Source organism: Sciurus vulgaris (genome assembly GCF_902686455.1).
Source record: "Sciurus vulgaris genome assembly, chromosome: X".
Classification (NCBI taxonomy): domain Eukaryota; kingdom Metazoa; phylum Chordata; class Mammalia; order Rodentia; family Sciuridae; genus Sciurus; species Sciurus vulgaris.
In genome coordinates this window covers 33,450,397-33,466,084 of record NC_136471.1, presented here as the reverse complement: position 1 = coordinate 33,466,084, position 15,688 = coordinate 33,450,397, and the positions used below count along the sequence as shown (strand labels likewise).

The 15,688-nt window shown below is 40.7% G+C and overlaps 1 protein-coding gene across 1 annotated transcript in view; it reads left to right on the top strand.

The window, feature by feature from the left end:
* Window positions 1–308: 308 nt before the first annotated feature.
* Window positions 309–15,688, top strand: part of IL13RA1 (interleukin 13 receptor subunit alpha 1) — a 62,073-nt gene continuing 46,693 nt past the window's right edge. The window contains exons 1-3 of the mRNA XM_079123406.1: window positions 309–574; window positions 9,472–9,611; window positions 14,733–14,871. Coding sequence (XP_078979532.1) covers window positions 496–574; window positions 9,472–9,611; window positions 14,733–14,871 — 358 coding nt within the window. The 5' untranslated portion in view covers window positions 309–495. The remainder of the gene's footprint in view (window positions 575–9,471; window positions 9,612–14,732; window positions 14,872–15,688) is intronic.

Here is a 15,688-nt window from a genome sequence, read left to right as displayed (position 1 = left end):
CAGAGGCCAAGGGCTGGCAGCCAGGTTTTCCGACTCCCAGGCCAAGGTTCTTTCCACAGATGACAGTGCCCTAGTGTCCAGCAGGGCACAGCCCTTGGCACCTCCGAGACCCCTCAAGTGCGCACCCAGCCGCTACTCCAGCGGGCGCTGACTCCACGGCGCCGGGGGCGGGGGCCCTCGGGCTCTTGAGCTGGGCCGCGACGTGGTCGAGGAAGTTGTACTTGGTCAGAGACCGGACCTCGGAGCGGCGGGTGGAGGCCGAGCGACGAGGCCACGTCTCTCGCGCGCCGTGGGAGCCTCGGGAGCCGCCGGCGCCCCGCCCCCTCCGCCCGCGCTCGCTGGCTAGGGTTACCTGCGGCCGTGGGCGGGGCGGCCTTTCCCGTCTGCGCCGGCCCCCAGCCTCCAGGGCGGCGGAGCCGGGAAGTGGGAGAGGGAGCGAAGTAGGCGGAGACTGCCGAGGCTCCAGCCCGGCTGGGCTCCGAGGCAAGGGGCTGCATGGAGCGGCCGGCGCGGCTCTACGGGCTGTGGGCGCTGCTGCTCTGCGCCGGTGGCGGCAGGAGCGCCGCGCCCACAGGTGAGTGGGGCCCCTGGTCCGGGATGGTTGCCGGAGGGCTGGGGATGGTAGAGGTCGCGGCCGAAAGGCCGGCGAGGGCATCGCGGGGCCCAGGGGTGCGTCGAGGGCAGGCGCTGGGAGCTGCCCTCGCGTCGCCCCGCGTTCGGCGACCGCAGCTTCCCGCGATGGCTGTCTGGGGTCCTGCGTTCGCACCGCGTTCGAGGTGAGAGACCCAGGAGTGTCGGGGTTTTCCCAGGCGCGGTGGTGGCGACAGCGGAGCAGGGGGCGACGGCAGGCAGTCTCGCTTCCCTAGCGCCGTCGGGAAGAGCCCAGTAGGCTGGCGCCCGGGGGCGGTACCGAAACCTGCCTGTGGCTTTGCTGTGAGCCCAGGAGGGGTTGAGGAAGCCGGAGATGGCTGGGAAGGCGACCCAAGTCCGGGCGAGCCCGGAACTTCCCGGGATCTGCCCAGGGCGGCGCAGATCCTTACTATGGGAACGTGGCTTTTGGGGGGTGGAAGTTGACGGGAAGCGCTTAAGATCCCGGTCCCTGAAGAAAAGGACGTGAGAGTCACAGCCTTCTCTGGCATCTGAGAAATCCGTTGAGAAACCTGGAGCACCATCTGGGCGGATCTTCCCCCTTTAATAAATTTATGTTCTGGGTTAATCTTAGATATATGGAAAAGTTGCAAAGATTGTTCAGAAAGTTCCCCTATCCTCCTCAACCCTTTACAGAAACTTTGATTAATCAACACTGCAAAGTTGCTATAAAAATTAAAGCTTAATGATTTCTTCTGTTCCTTCTATGAGTGGTCTTTAGGACATTTTTGGGCGGCAATGGTAGCTCCAAATTTTATAGATTTTATTATTATATTGATATAAATACCAACAATTTGCTTATTGCATTTTTACCATTGTGCTCTTCTTTGAAACTCAAGTTAAAACGTCAGCTAGGAAACCTTGATGCCATCTAGTCAGTGAACATAGTGTATACAGAGTCTGCTTTGTGCCAGGCAGTGTTCTAAGGGGCTAAAGATGCTACAGTGAACAAAATAGATCGAATTTTTGCCCTGTGGAGCTAATGTCCTATTGGCAGAGTCAAGGGCGCAGCGGGAGGGTGTAAAATATATGGTATGTCAGATGACACTAAGTGCTGTGGAGAAAAAAGAAGACAGGGCAGAGGTATGCCATTATAAATTTTTCAGAACTTACTGAAAAAGCAGCATTTGATTAGAGACCTGAAGGATGCTTGAAGTTTGTGTATGTGTGTGTGTGTGTGTGTGTGTGTGTGTGTGTGTGTTGCCAGGGGTAGACCCCAGGGCCTCACACATGCGCATGCCACGCCAGTGCTCTATCACCGAGGTGCATCCTTAGCCTTTAAAAATTATTCAACTGCCTGCCTGTCTGCTGAGCCAGGCTCTGAAAGTCAACTTAGAATCTTAGAGGATACAGCATGATCTTTGCCTCCAAAATATTTCTGGTTCAACTGGGAACACCTGATTTCCACAAATACGTGAGGAAATTTCAGGTCAGAGAAGGGAAGGGACTTGTCTAAGGTCACCCATATTATTAGTCTCCTGATACTCACTCTGCCACTGCAGCACCCTCCCTCCCACAGAGTCCCTCCCACACGCACCTGAAACAACAGCTGGCCTTCTAGACAATACTGGCAACCCCTGAATTTTGTCACAGTGATTTGCTGGTAACTTGTTTACTTAGAATACAAAAACTTTTGCTCCCCATTAGAAATATCAGTAGAGCCAGGCATGGTGGCACACGCCTGTAATCCCAGCAGCTGGGGAGACTGAGGCAAGAGGATCTTGAGCTCAAAACCAGTCTCAGCAAAAGCAAGGCACTAAGCAACTTAGTGAGCCCCTGTCTCTAAAATACAAAATAGGGCTGGGGATGTGGCTCAGGGATCAAGTGCTAGTACCAAAAAAAAAAAAAAAAAAAAAAAAAAAAAAGAAAAAGAAAGAAAGAAAATATCGGTAGACTTTCCACTGAGGTATGGTGACAAAAACATTAGTTATCCCCAGTCATGAGACTTTAAGTTTTGGTACTTCTGACATTTACAGCTGTGAGACTCTGAGCTAGTCATTTACCCCTCCCTTGGACCACAGTTTTATCATCAGTGAAATGACGAGGTTGAATTCCTTAAGTTCTAAGAGCTCTTCCACCTTTGACCCATTAGGTTTAAACATGATTAGGTTACCAGCTTAGTTTAGTCTGTTCAGCTCAATAGCCCACATTGTGGCAGGTCCTAATAACGGCTAGCATTTATATAGTGTTTACTCTGTGCCCAGCAAATTTCTAAGTGCTTTACTTCTGTTGCATTTAATCTTTACAACCTAAGCCATAGGTGCTGTTACTAGTTCCATTTTATGTATGAGGAAGCTGAGGCACAGTGAGGGTATGACCCTTGCCCAAATAAAGGGGAGGAGTGAGGCTTCAAACCCCAGCAGCCTGATTCCAGAGGCTATGCCCTTAACCACTGTACTCAGTGTCCCTCTCAGTAGATGTGAGGGTAGTCCTTAGCTGGCAGGGAACCGTTTGCCTCCCAGGCAGCAGGGCAGTACTGGTTGGGACCCATGGAAGTATATGCAGACTACAGAAGCAAATAATATATATTGGAGACTGACTTTATGATGGCTGAACTGTGTAATCCAAATAATAAATACTACAGGCATTCTGAAGAGAGGAAACTGCAGGGATTGATAGTTTCATGGAAGAGGTAAGATTTGAGCTAGACCTCCAAGATGGGTGGAATTTGAGTAGGTAGAGAACTGATTCCCAGTGGGAGATGGTTGGCAGGAGCAGACCCACAAGTGAAGGTAAGAGTGCTCTTTTGTGGTAAGGAGCCTGAACTGGCAGGAGAGGGCATTGGCAAGGTCAATCGAGGCAGAAGAGATTTATTTGCTCTTTTTTTTTTTTTTTTTTTTTTTTTTTTTTGGTACCAGAGATTGAACCCAGGGGCTTAACCACTGAGCCATATCCCCAGCCCTTTTTATTTTGAGTCATGGTCTCACTAAGTTGCTTAGGGCCTCACGAAGTTGCTGAGGCTGTCTCTGAACTTGTAATTCTCCTGCCTCAGCCTCCTGAGCCACTGGGATTACAGTTGTGTGCCATTGCACCCTGCTTTGTTTGCTCCTATAGACCCTGAACTGGACATGGTCTGAGGAAAATGACCCTAGAGGAGAAGCAAGCGGGAAGACTTGACTAGTTAGGAAAGCCACTGGAGTGTGAAGCTCTGTGGCAATTGGGGATTACAGGTCTCTGTTGGAAAGATGTGCTCTGTACACCTCCACTGCAGGACCATGATTTACTGGTGTCTCCTTCACCTGGTGAGGCTCAACAGAGCATGTTGTTGTGGTTGGAGTGATTAAGAAAGATGTTGCAAGAAAAAAAATGCACAGGAGTTGATGACTGAGTGGATGTGAGGAAAGGAGATGGTTGACTCATATATGATTCTTGTGATTTCCTTAATTTTTCCCAAAATGTGCCAGCTCCTGTGACTGGACAGAAGAAAAAACTATAAAATAAGCAACATGCTTTAAAGTTTAAAAAATATTGAGTTGTGTTAACTCTTACTTCACGTAGTATGTGGTTCTAGATGACAGTAGGCTCACTTGGGGTTTTCATTTTAGCTGGAGGAGATACATGGGTCATTTCTTCCTTCCCTCTTCCCTTTCTGAAGTCAATGATTAACCCCCAAGAAATGTTGGAAAGTAGATGTCTAAGGAAGGTACAAGGGATACTTTTTAAGTCTCAAAGGCCATGGATACATAACAATTTCACAGAAAGCTGAAGCAACTATTTAGAACCATTTTGTCTAGTCAAAGAGAAAGCAGCACTGGGCACGTGGCACTCACCTGTAATCCCGGTGGCTCTGGAGGCTAAGGTAGGAAGATCATGAGTTCAAGGCCAGCCTCAGCAACTTAGCGAGACCCTGTCTCAAAATAAAATATTTTAAAAGGCTGAGGATGCAGCTCAGTAGTTAAGTGCCACTGGATTCAATTACTGGTACCAATAAATAAATAAATAAATTTAAAAAAAAAGGAAAAGAAAAGAAAAAGAAAACAGGTAGCTAATACATAGTACTTGATCTGTGCAAAAACTGTTCTCAATGCTTTACCTATATTAACTTATTTAATCCTTACAGTAGCCCTTTGCAATAGGTTATTGTTATCTTTCTCATGTTATAGGTAAGAAACATGTGGATAGAGAGGTTAAGTAACTTCCCATTTATTAATGGGGTATGAACTTGGGCAGTCTGGCTCTATAGCTTTTCCTTCTAATTACTACACTCTAGTGAAAGAGCAGTTAGAGATCTTTACAAGAAGTATCATCACCACTTCTTTATGTATATGTTTGAGTGTATTATACACATCCACACACACAGTTCTCAAGTATTCATATGTTTAAATATTTGGTGATTATATTTTGAGATGTATTTATTTATGCTGGAGATTTAGCCCAGGGTGCTTTACCACAGAGTGACAGCCCCAACCCTTTTTTATTTTTATTTTTTTTATTTATTTGAAAAGTTTTTTTTAGTCGTAGATGGACATAACACCTTTATTATATTTATTTATTTTCATGTGATGCTGAGGATTGAATCCAGTGTCTCATATGTGCTAGGCAAATGCTCTACTTCTGAGCTACAACCCCAGACCCCCAGCCCTTTTTATTTTTTATTTTGAGACAGAGTTGTACTAAGTTGCTTAGGAACTCGCTAAGTTGCTGAGGCTGGCCTTGAACTTATGATCCTGTAGCCTAAGCCTCCCGAATTGCTGAGATTATAGATGTGCACCACTGAACCCAGCTCAATTTTTTATTGTGATAAAATACAAATGGACCTCTACTTAATAATGATCTTTCCTATGGTTTTCAACCTTACAGTAGTGTGAAATCACTACATATTAAAAAGAAACTATTATTTCAAATTTGATTTTTTTTTGGGGGGGTGCTGGGTATCAAACCCAGGGCCTTGTGCTTATAAGGCAAGCACTCTACCAACTGAGCTCTCTCCCCAGCCCCTGATCTTTTTAATAAACATGACATATTCAATATTTTATCATAAAATATTGATGATTTTGCCCTCACTATAGGCTAATGTAAGTTTTCTGAGCACATTTAAGGTAAGCTAGTCTAAGCTATGATGTTTGGTAGATTAGGTGTATTTAAAGACATTTTCTTTCTTCTTTTTAAAGAGTCAGGTTTTGCTATTTTGCCCAGGCTGAACTTGAACTCTTGGGTTCGAGTCCTGCCTCAGCCTCCCAAGTGACTAGGAGTACAGACGCAAGTACCCAGCTTGTTTTCTGTTCTTGTCTTGTTTTGATAGTAGCCATCCTAATGGGTACGAAGTGGTATCTCATTGTATTTTTGAATGATATGTCCCTAAATGTAAGATATTGTGAACATTTTCATGTGCTTTTGACCATCTGTACATCTTGTTTGGTGACATGTCTATTCAAGTCCTTTGCCTCTTTTTGACTTGGGTTTTTTCTTTGTTGTTGGGTTTTAAGAATTCTCTCTATATTGTGGATATGAATTCCTTATCAGATATGATCGATAACTATTTTCTCCCATTCTGTGGGTTGCCTTTATACTATGTTGATATTGCCATCTGATATACAATTTTTTAAAAATTTGCACAAATTCCAACTTGTCAATTATTTTTGTTACCTGTGTCCTTAGTGTCATATCAAAGAAATCAATGCCAAATCCAGTGACATGAAGCTTTTGTCTCACATTTTCTTCTAAGAGTTTTAGATATCACATTTAGGTCTTTGATCCACTGTGAGTTCAGTTTTGCACACAGTGTTTTGTAAGGTCTTCCTTCTTTCTTTCACATGTGGATATCCTGTATTCCCAGCGTCAATTGTTAAGACTGTCCTTTCCAATGAGTGTTCATTTGACACCCTTGTCAGAAATCATTAGGCCATATATGTGATGTTATTTTCATGTTCTCTATTTTATTCCCTTGTTCTGTATGTCTTTGTGAAAGGACCATGCTGATTATTGATTAATAGCTTTTTAGTAAGTTTTGAAATCAGAACTATGAGTCCTCCAGCTTCATTCTAATTTTTCAAGATTGTTCTGGCTATTCAGATTCTTTTGAGGTCCTATACGAACTTTAGAATGGGTTTTTCTATTGCTGCAAAAAACGTCATTGCAATTTTGTTTTGTTTTTGGCAGTGCTGGGGATCAAACTCAGGGCCTTGCTAAACAAGAGCTCTATCACTGCATCACCTTCCCATCCCAATGTCATTGGAATTTTGATAAGGATTGTATTGAATCTTGAGGTCACTTTAGATAGAATTGACATCTGTTTTGTTTTGTTACCCTGAATTGAACCCAAGGGTGCTTACCCACTAAGTCACTTCCCTAGCCCTTTTTATATTTTATTTCGAGACAAGATATCACTAAGTGGTTTAGGGGCCTCACTAAACTGCTGAGGCTGGCTTTGAATTCACGATCCTCCTGCCTCAGCCTCCTAGGTTGCTGGGATTTCAAGCGTGAGCCACCATGCCCGGCTAGAATTGACATTTTAATAATATTAAGTTTTGTAATACATGAACATGAGATGTGTTTCCATTTATTTATGTCTTCTTTAATTTCTTTCATAAATGCTATATATATATTTATAAATATATAAATGTTTTATATATATACGCATATATATTTTTTTTTTAATTGTCAGTGGACCTTTTTTTTTATATGCAGTGCTGAGAATCAAACCCAGTGCCTCACACATTCGAGTCAAATGCTCAACCACTGAACTACAACCCCAGCCCTGTAGTTTTTATTATACAAACCTTTGACTAATTTGTTAAATTAATTCCAAAGTGTTTTATTCATTCTGAGGCTACTGTGAAATGGAATTGTTTTTGTAATTTCCTTTTCCTGTGGTTATTTTTAGTTTATAGAAATATGACTAATTTTTGTGTGGTGACTTTGTATCCTGATACATAGTGGAATTCATTTATTAGTTCTAACAGTTTCTTGTGATATCTTTAAGATTGTCCACATATAAGATCATGCCATCTTCAAATGCATAATTTTACTTCTTCCTTTCCAACTGGATGCCTTTTATTTTTTGTGTCTAAGTACTCTGGTTAGAAATTCCAGGAATATGTTGAGTAAAAGTGGCAAAAGTGGCATCATTGTCTTCTTCCTGGTCTTAGAAAAAACTTTCAGTCTTTCACCACTGAATGTGATGTTTGTTGTGGATATTTCATATATAGGATTTATTATTGTGAAGTACTTTCCTTATAGTCCTAGTTCGTTGAGTATTTTTATCATGAAAGGTTTTTTTTTTTTTTTTTTGTACCAGGGATTGAATTCAGGTGTGTTCAACTGCTGAGCCACATCTGCAACCCTTTTTATTTTTTATTTTGATCAGGGTCTCAATGAGTTACTTAGGGCCTCACTAAGATGCTGAGGCTGGCTTTAAGCTCACAGTCCTCCTTCCTCAGCCTCCTGAGCCACTGGGATTACAGGCGTGCACCACCATGCTTGGCTTTTTCTTATTTTTCTTCTCTTTCATTTGTCTCTACTATAATCTTCATCAGTTCCTTCCTCTTCATAAGTCTGGATTCCATTTGATAAATTACTGTAACTATAGTCCGTAATTAATTATAATTCAGTTTGCTGCTTTAGAAAATTTGGGGGGATTTTTTTTTAATGAATTTAATAAATTTTATTTTGGATTTTTTTTTGTTGGTTCTGGGGCTCTTTCTCATGCTAGGCAAGTGTTCTACCATTGAACTGCACCCCCAGCCATATTTTGGAATAATTTTTGATTTACAGAAGGGTTGGAAAGATTGGATAGAAAGTTCCACCCAGTTATTGGGGAATGACATTGATAGTCCTGGTTTTAGGAGTTCTCAGGAATGTTTGAAATGTTGTTTCATGGCTTCTCCTCTTTCCCTCTTCAGATTAGTCAAAGCTTCAGTTCCAGCTGCTTAGTGTCAGACCTCAGGGGAACAACTGGGCTGCTAAATCTCTTTCTCAGTACTTCTTTGGAAAAGCTCTCAAAACAACAAAAATAATAACCAGATCATGTTAGAGAGCACAATTAAAGACAAACTTCTTAAATCTACTTGCAGAAATGCCGAGATTAAGTTGGCTATTACAAATTGAGATTTAAATCCCAAGTGCAGGGAACCCCAAATTCCTGCATGAGCACAACTCAGAAATGCTAGTATTTAAAAATATATTCTTCTTTGTGTTCACGGCATATCAAATACAGTTGGCCCTCTTTTGTCAAAGGGTCCCATATCTGTGGGTCAAGTAACCACAAATTGAAAATATTTGAAAAAAATTGTGTCTCTACTGAACATGTACAGACTCTTTTTCTTGTCATTATTCCCTAAACAATAGAGTATAACAACTGTGCATCAGTTACATTGTATTAGGTATTATAAGTAATTCAGAGACCATTTAAGGCATAAGGAAGGATTTGTGTTAGGTTATAGGCATATACTACTCCATTTTGTGTAAGGGACTTGAGCATCCACAGATTTTTGGTTTCCACAGGTGGAACCAAATTTCCATGTATACTGAGGGAGGCCTGTAGTTAAAAACATGACAGAACCACATTTTCCAGGTTGTAGTTCCAGCTCTGCCATTTACTAACTGTCTGCTATGGGGCAAGTGTGACTTAACCTCCCTGTACCTCAGTCACGTCATCTTTAACATGAGGCTAATAGCAGTTCCTATCTCAAAGGTTGTTGTGAGAATTAAATGTATTAACATGTGTAGAGTATTCGCAACAGTGCCTGGGTCAGTAAATGCTAGATATTGTTAACTCAACTATTATTATTCTTGACTTTTAGGAAGTGAGAGAATGGACTAAATGAACCATTAAAAATACTGGCTGGTATTGATAAATTTCTTTTGTGTGCTTGTTTTGAACAGCAACTCAGCCACCTGTGACGAATTTGAGTGTCTCTGTTGAAAACCTCTGCACAGTAATATGGACATGGAATCCTCCTGAGGGAGCCAGTCCAAATTGTAGTCTAAGGTATTTTAGTCATTTTGGTGACAAACAGGACAAGGTAAGTTTTCTGGAACATACTGCATTGTTGAGGTAAAGTGAACACTATGTTTTGGGAACCAAGAATAAGTCAGAATTCTAATCTTACTTCAAACTGGGAATTCTATTTTGGGTTGTATCCAAATTTCAATAGGGGTTGAACCAGCTATTGACGGAAGTGAACATTTAAAAAATATTTATGTTATTATTAAAGTTTGTTCTTACCTGTAGCTGTGTCAACTTGCATCTATGTAACACTTTCAGTTTTCAAGGAACTTTCACATTTAACATCTTGTACAGATAGATGTGCAAGAACTTTCTGGTCTAAAGTAAGTGGCCATAAAGAAAGTGAAAAACTAAGATGTCAGTAGTAGGTGGGTTTGAGGAGAACGTTTCCTGATGCCTGAGGAAAAATGAAGGAAACTTTTTAGTCAAATGTATTCAACTAATTTAAGTAAATGAGTATTAACAGCATTGGATAATTTCAGGGTCTTTATGATAATCTTTTCAACTGTAATATCTTTATATCTTCTTTCAGTATGCATATATATGGTGGGAAAATTTTGGTGGTGGGAAAAGTCAAACTAGATTTAGTTGGCACACTAGTCTTAACTGACTTAACTGGTAAGTGACTTAACCTCTCTAAGCCTTAGTATCCTGGTGTGTTAAATGGGACTCTACTCACTTCCCTGGCTTGCTGGCATGTAGGAAATAATGTATATGAAAGTTGAATAGTGATGTTGGAACAGGGAACTTTCCAGAGGGAAATTTGCTTTCCTCTTCCTTCTCTGCTGAGGTATTAATTATGGCTTAGGTATTAATTGAGGCTTGTCAGAAGTAGTTGTGATTGATTGATTGGATTGAACCCAGGAGTACTTTCCCCAGCCCTTTTTATTTTATTTTGAGATACATGCAGCCATCTCACCTGATTAGAAATTGCTTTCTGTTTGTTTTATATTTTTTTGAACTGGATATTGAACCCAGAGGTACTTTACTACTGAGACTTATCCCCAACCACTGCTCCCCGCCCCCAGCCCCCGGTTTGAATCAAGGTCTTGCTAAGTTGCTTAGAGCTTCACTAAGTTGCTTAGAGCCTTGCTAAGTTGCTGAGGCTGGTCTTGAAATTGTGATCCCCATCTTAGCCTCCAGTGCCTATGGGATTTCATGGTGTGGGCCACCATGCCTGGCAGTATTTGCATTTTAGAAGAGGTCCTCTAATAGAAGTTCCAGGAGTGAAACTCAAGTTCCCCTTTACATACTACTGGCTTCTTCCTCTTCCTAAGGAAGAGTCTTATGTATTTGAAGTCTTAGTGCTTATTTTTGGTAGCAAAGGATTTTAAGTGCGTTTGCATGTGAATCCCATGGTCACATAAGTATCTAAGTGAAACTCTGAGGAGAGTCAGGTCCCTTTTCACTAACTTGTCAAGGATCAGTCGGGTAAATATGCCGATATTCTAGCCCAGAAACTAAGCTAAGTCTTCAGTGTACTTAGAGAAATTTAGACTTGAAAGTCTAAACCTTAAGACACAGTGCAATTAAATAGAATTGGGTTTGAAAATTTGTCTCTTCTCCTCTCAAGCTGTGTGACCTTGGATAAGTCACTTAACCTCTCTGAGTCTCCATTTCTTTGTTTTTAAAATCTGGGGTGGGACCGAGGATTTCATGTGCATTAAAGGAAAAGAGATTTGCCATGTACCTGACAGTTTGTGCTCAAGTAATTGTTAGCTATTATTATTAATGTTGTTAGGTTGAAATGCACAAAATTGCCACTAGTATAGCATAAAAATGTTTGAATGTTGTCAGTATTATATAATTCAGCCTAAGATTATCATTTAATTTTTTTGTTCCCTCTATTTTGCCCCTGAAGAGACCAGATGGAGACCATAAAGGGTAACCTCTGCCTGAGGCCTTCTTGTTATTTTAGCCATTTAAGGGTTAATATTTATCAATCCTGCAGTTCTGATAAATGTAGATTATTCTTTCCAATCAGTGATGGTGAATTTCCTGTCTTGACTTGTTGGAGTTTACTATGCTAAAGCTGAAAATAAGTGGCAGGAGTGATTTTCCTCCGTTCTTTCTTTCTTTTTTTTTTTTTTTTTTTGCGGTGCTGGGGATCAAACCCAGGGCCTTGTGCTTACAAGGCAAGCACTCTACCGACTGAGCTATCTCCTCAGCCCCCTCCCTTCTTTCTTTCCTTTGGATACACCATTAATATCATAGGTAAAAATGGGATGTGTATACCTTTGAAACATTGAAACACTGTCATTATGATGGTTTGTACATGTTAGTGGACTTATGCAGTGTCCAGTGGTCCCAAGTTGCTAAATGAGATAAACTCTGGAGGTCATTTTCAATCTTCAGATGGTAGGCTCATCAGTCAATGTCTATTAATTCCCCAATCTGAAAAGTAGAAGGATCTAGTATCAGATTTTAGTTATCTTTCATCATCAAGAGATAGGCAAGTCCCACTGGGTGAATTAATCAAAAGTCCCTTCTGTCCAGGCATCTAGAGAGGCAGAAGCTGAAGCTGACTCCATTTCCTTCTGGGAAAGGAATTTTGGAGTTGGGAAGGTACAATCCAACCAAGTGAACATTGGTCCAGATAAATAAATTCAGGACTGTTGATACATTTTCAAAGGATGCCGGATTCCCTGAGGGGTGGAGAATAATATAGCAGCTACCAGTAGAATGATTCACCAAAGCCGAAAGTCACATGGGAGCCATCACACATATCTCATCAAGATCTGATGGGAGGAATCTAGTCCTTCGTGTGATAGAGATATGCCTGACTTGGCAATCATTAATAATCAGAGTTCCTATTTTCTTTTGGCAGTACTAGGGATTGAACTCAGGGGTGCTTTACACCGAACTACACCTCCAGGCCTTTTTATTTTTATTTTTATTTTGAGACAGGTTCTTGCTGAGTTGCCCAGACTGGCCTTGAACTTGCCATCCTCATGCCTCAGCCTCCTGAGTGGCTGAGATTACAGGTGTGCACCACAGTGCCCAGCCACAGTTCCTACATTGTTTGAACCAATTTAACATTGTTTACCTTGAACTCTCAAATACTTTAAAAAATATTATTTAAAAAATATTTCCTCCCAGTGTCCTGTTTCTACATTATCTTATTATTCATGTGCCTAAAAGATAAGATTCAGATTTAGGTACTAAAGCATTTAAAAATTTTTAAATTCCATTATAATAAAAATCTCTGTGTAATAAAGGTCCTCATCCCTCTAACTGAAACAATATCTAATATGATAAGAGAACTGAAATTTTTTCATGATGATTCTAGTTTATTGGTGTTTTAAATTTGTGGAAAATTGATTTTTTGTGGTCTGTAGCTGGAACCCAGGGCTTCACACATGCTAGGCAAGTACTTTACCACTGAGCTCACCCCAGTTCTAATTTATGATAGCTGATGGTATGTTTTCCCCTGGTGTCCTCAAAAGGCAAATACAGATTCCAAACAAGAATTATCAAGGATCCTTAGGCCAGTGTGACTCATTTAGGGGTAGATAGGACTTGTGTTCAGTACAATTGTGAGTTTAGTGAAATTTTCATGCAAAGCTTCCTGCTGCCTTAACGTGATGCTGGGAGGTGGTCTTCAGCTTCACAGGCCCAGAAACCTCATTTCCTTAGCACACATTGATCTCTTAAGGGGCAATGTCTTACTTTGCTGTGAAAACTAAAATGATGATGCATTCTAGAAAGACTCCTGTCAGCATAACTGGTGTGTTCCATCCTAGTAGGCAGAGCCTATATGGGAAGCCAAATGATAAGTAGGTTTCTTGGCAAGGAATCAGGAATTTGTTGTGAAAATGTACTTTGCTAAGAATAGCTTGAGGCCCCACTGAGGGTAAGCAGAGCTTTGCTGGATACTCAATGTCCATGTAGCTAAGTCCCCCCTCTTTTCTCTCAGCCAGAATTTTGCTCAAAGATATTTCTTTTTCCAACTGGACCAACTTCCCTGTTCATAGTGCTGTCTTGACCTGGCCTAAGAACTCTTCTGTTTCTGTAAAGGGATTTTTTTCGTGTCTTTGCTATGGTTTATTCATTGTTGAATACTTCTTAGCAGGTATTCTTACATCCAGGTTTTGGAGGTATCTCACAGTTGCCCTCATGCTTAGCTGGCATCAAGCATGTGAAATGTCAGAATAGCTGTTTGGGGTAGTAGATAGAGCTAACTATGACCAGTTTTCCCCTTCATGATCATCAGCACATTTTAAAAGGAAATATTATCTGAAACTTGAGTCAGACACTGTTACAAAACAGGAAGTACTCTCCTTGAAGCTCTGATTGAAAGCAGCTCCATTCTTAATTATTCCAACTCTGTCACCTTTGGAAATGTTAATTTTCCAGAGAGCCCTTTAATTTCATTATTCTAAGTCATAATAACTGAATTGGTGATTTGTGTCTTTAAGATGTCTATAAGTTGACTTTTGTGGCTCCACAAATCTCATCCACTTTTTAGAATAAGAGTGTATGTACTCAGTGCACATAGTGACTCTTTAAATTTATATGCATATGGAGGATAGTCAGAATAATCAAACAGTACAGAAAAGTGTTTAATGAGAAGTGTTCATTTGACTTTCAGTCCCCAGAGATAACAACAATTACCAGATTCTTAAAGCAATCCTTTTTTTACCTTGATCTTAATGGTATAGTACATCTGCTTGAAATTGAATTTTGATAATCATATTGTGTTTCCTGTAAAGTGGTTTTTGACAGCTGATGCGTTAGCATGGTATGTTTGTAGATACATTTCATGATGTTGACAGTTTTAAAATGTGGGAAATTTTCTTTAATCCACACCAGTGTTTGTCAGTGGTGGCACAGCTTACATTTGGTGCAGGATTATTTGTTATAGGAGGGAAGGCTATCCTGTTTTTTGCAGGATATTTAGCATCTTCCTTAACCTTTATCCTCTAGCTGCTAGTAAGTTATGGATGTCCCCAGACATTACTAAATGTCCTCAGGGATGGTAAGAGAACAAAAGTACTTTCAATTGGGGATCATTCATCCACAGTGTTTGACGACAACTTACCATTTAAAAAAAATTTGGGCATACTAATGTTAAAGTTTTTAAGTGCATTTTTGTGTGTTTGCTCAAGCAATACCTTTTTAAACTTTCTAACCTCAGATAATTGCTCCAGAAACTCATCGTTCAAAGGAAGTGCCCCTAAATGAGAGGATTTGTCTGCAAGTGGGGTCCCAGTGTAGCACCAATGAAAGTGAGAAGCCCAGTGTTTTGGTGGAAAAGTGCATTTCCCCCCCTGAAGGTAACAACTGGAAAAACACTCTCTCTTGGTGTTTAGGGATTAAATCCAAATGCTATATGTACTTGTGTTTATTGGTCATTGATTCATTCAATTTTCAAACTTTTACTGCATCTAATAAGGGCCAGAGAGTGTACTAGGTGCTGACAACACAATGGTAAATCCAAGTTTGTCTTTTTCTTCAGTGTGCTCAAGACAGTTTGAGTAATAATGTCTATTAGTTCTAGTGCTTTATAAATTGGAAAAATGGACACACACACACACCCACTTCCCTAAATTGAGCCTCATTAGCTTACCTTGTGAAGTGAGTATACCATGTTTTATTACCCTGATCTGTTTTATAAGGAAGAAGACAACTGAGTGACTTGCTCTAGATCTTCAGATTTCAGGTCCAGTGCTTTTGTTAAAACCAAAATACTATTTTATTCTGATATATGGAAAATAAGTATACAAGATGTATTTGGGGAAGAATGTTAAAAAAGGGAAATAAGCATGTTGGCCTAGCTTCAGTACATGACTAGCACTGGGAAAAACTGACAAGTAATGAGGTTGATCATTGTCCCCCAATCTCACATCATCCAACGTCCTTCTAGCTCATATGTTGCATACAGAATATAGTGTGTACTGATAAGAGCAGGGTTATGAGATACTAGCTGTCTTAGGTTTAAATCCTAACTGTCACTAATCACAGAAAAAGTATGATCTTAGGCAGATTCCTTAGCCCCTGTACACCTCAGTTTTCTCATCTATAAGACGGGCATGATGGTGGTAACTACCTCTTGAGATTATTGAGAGGATTATCTAAGTCAATATATATGAG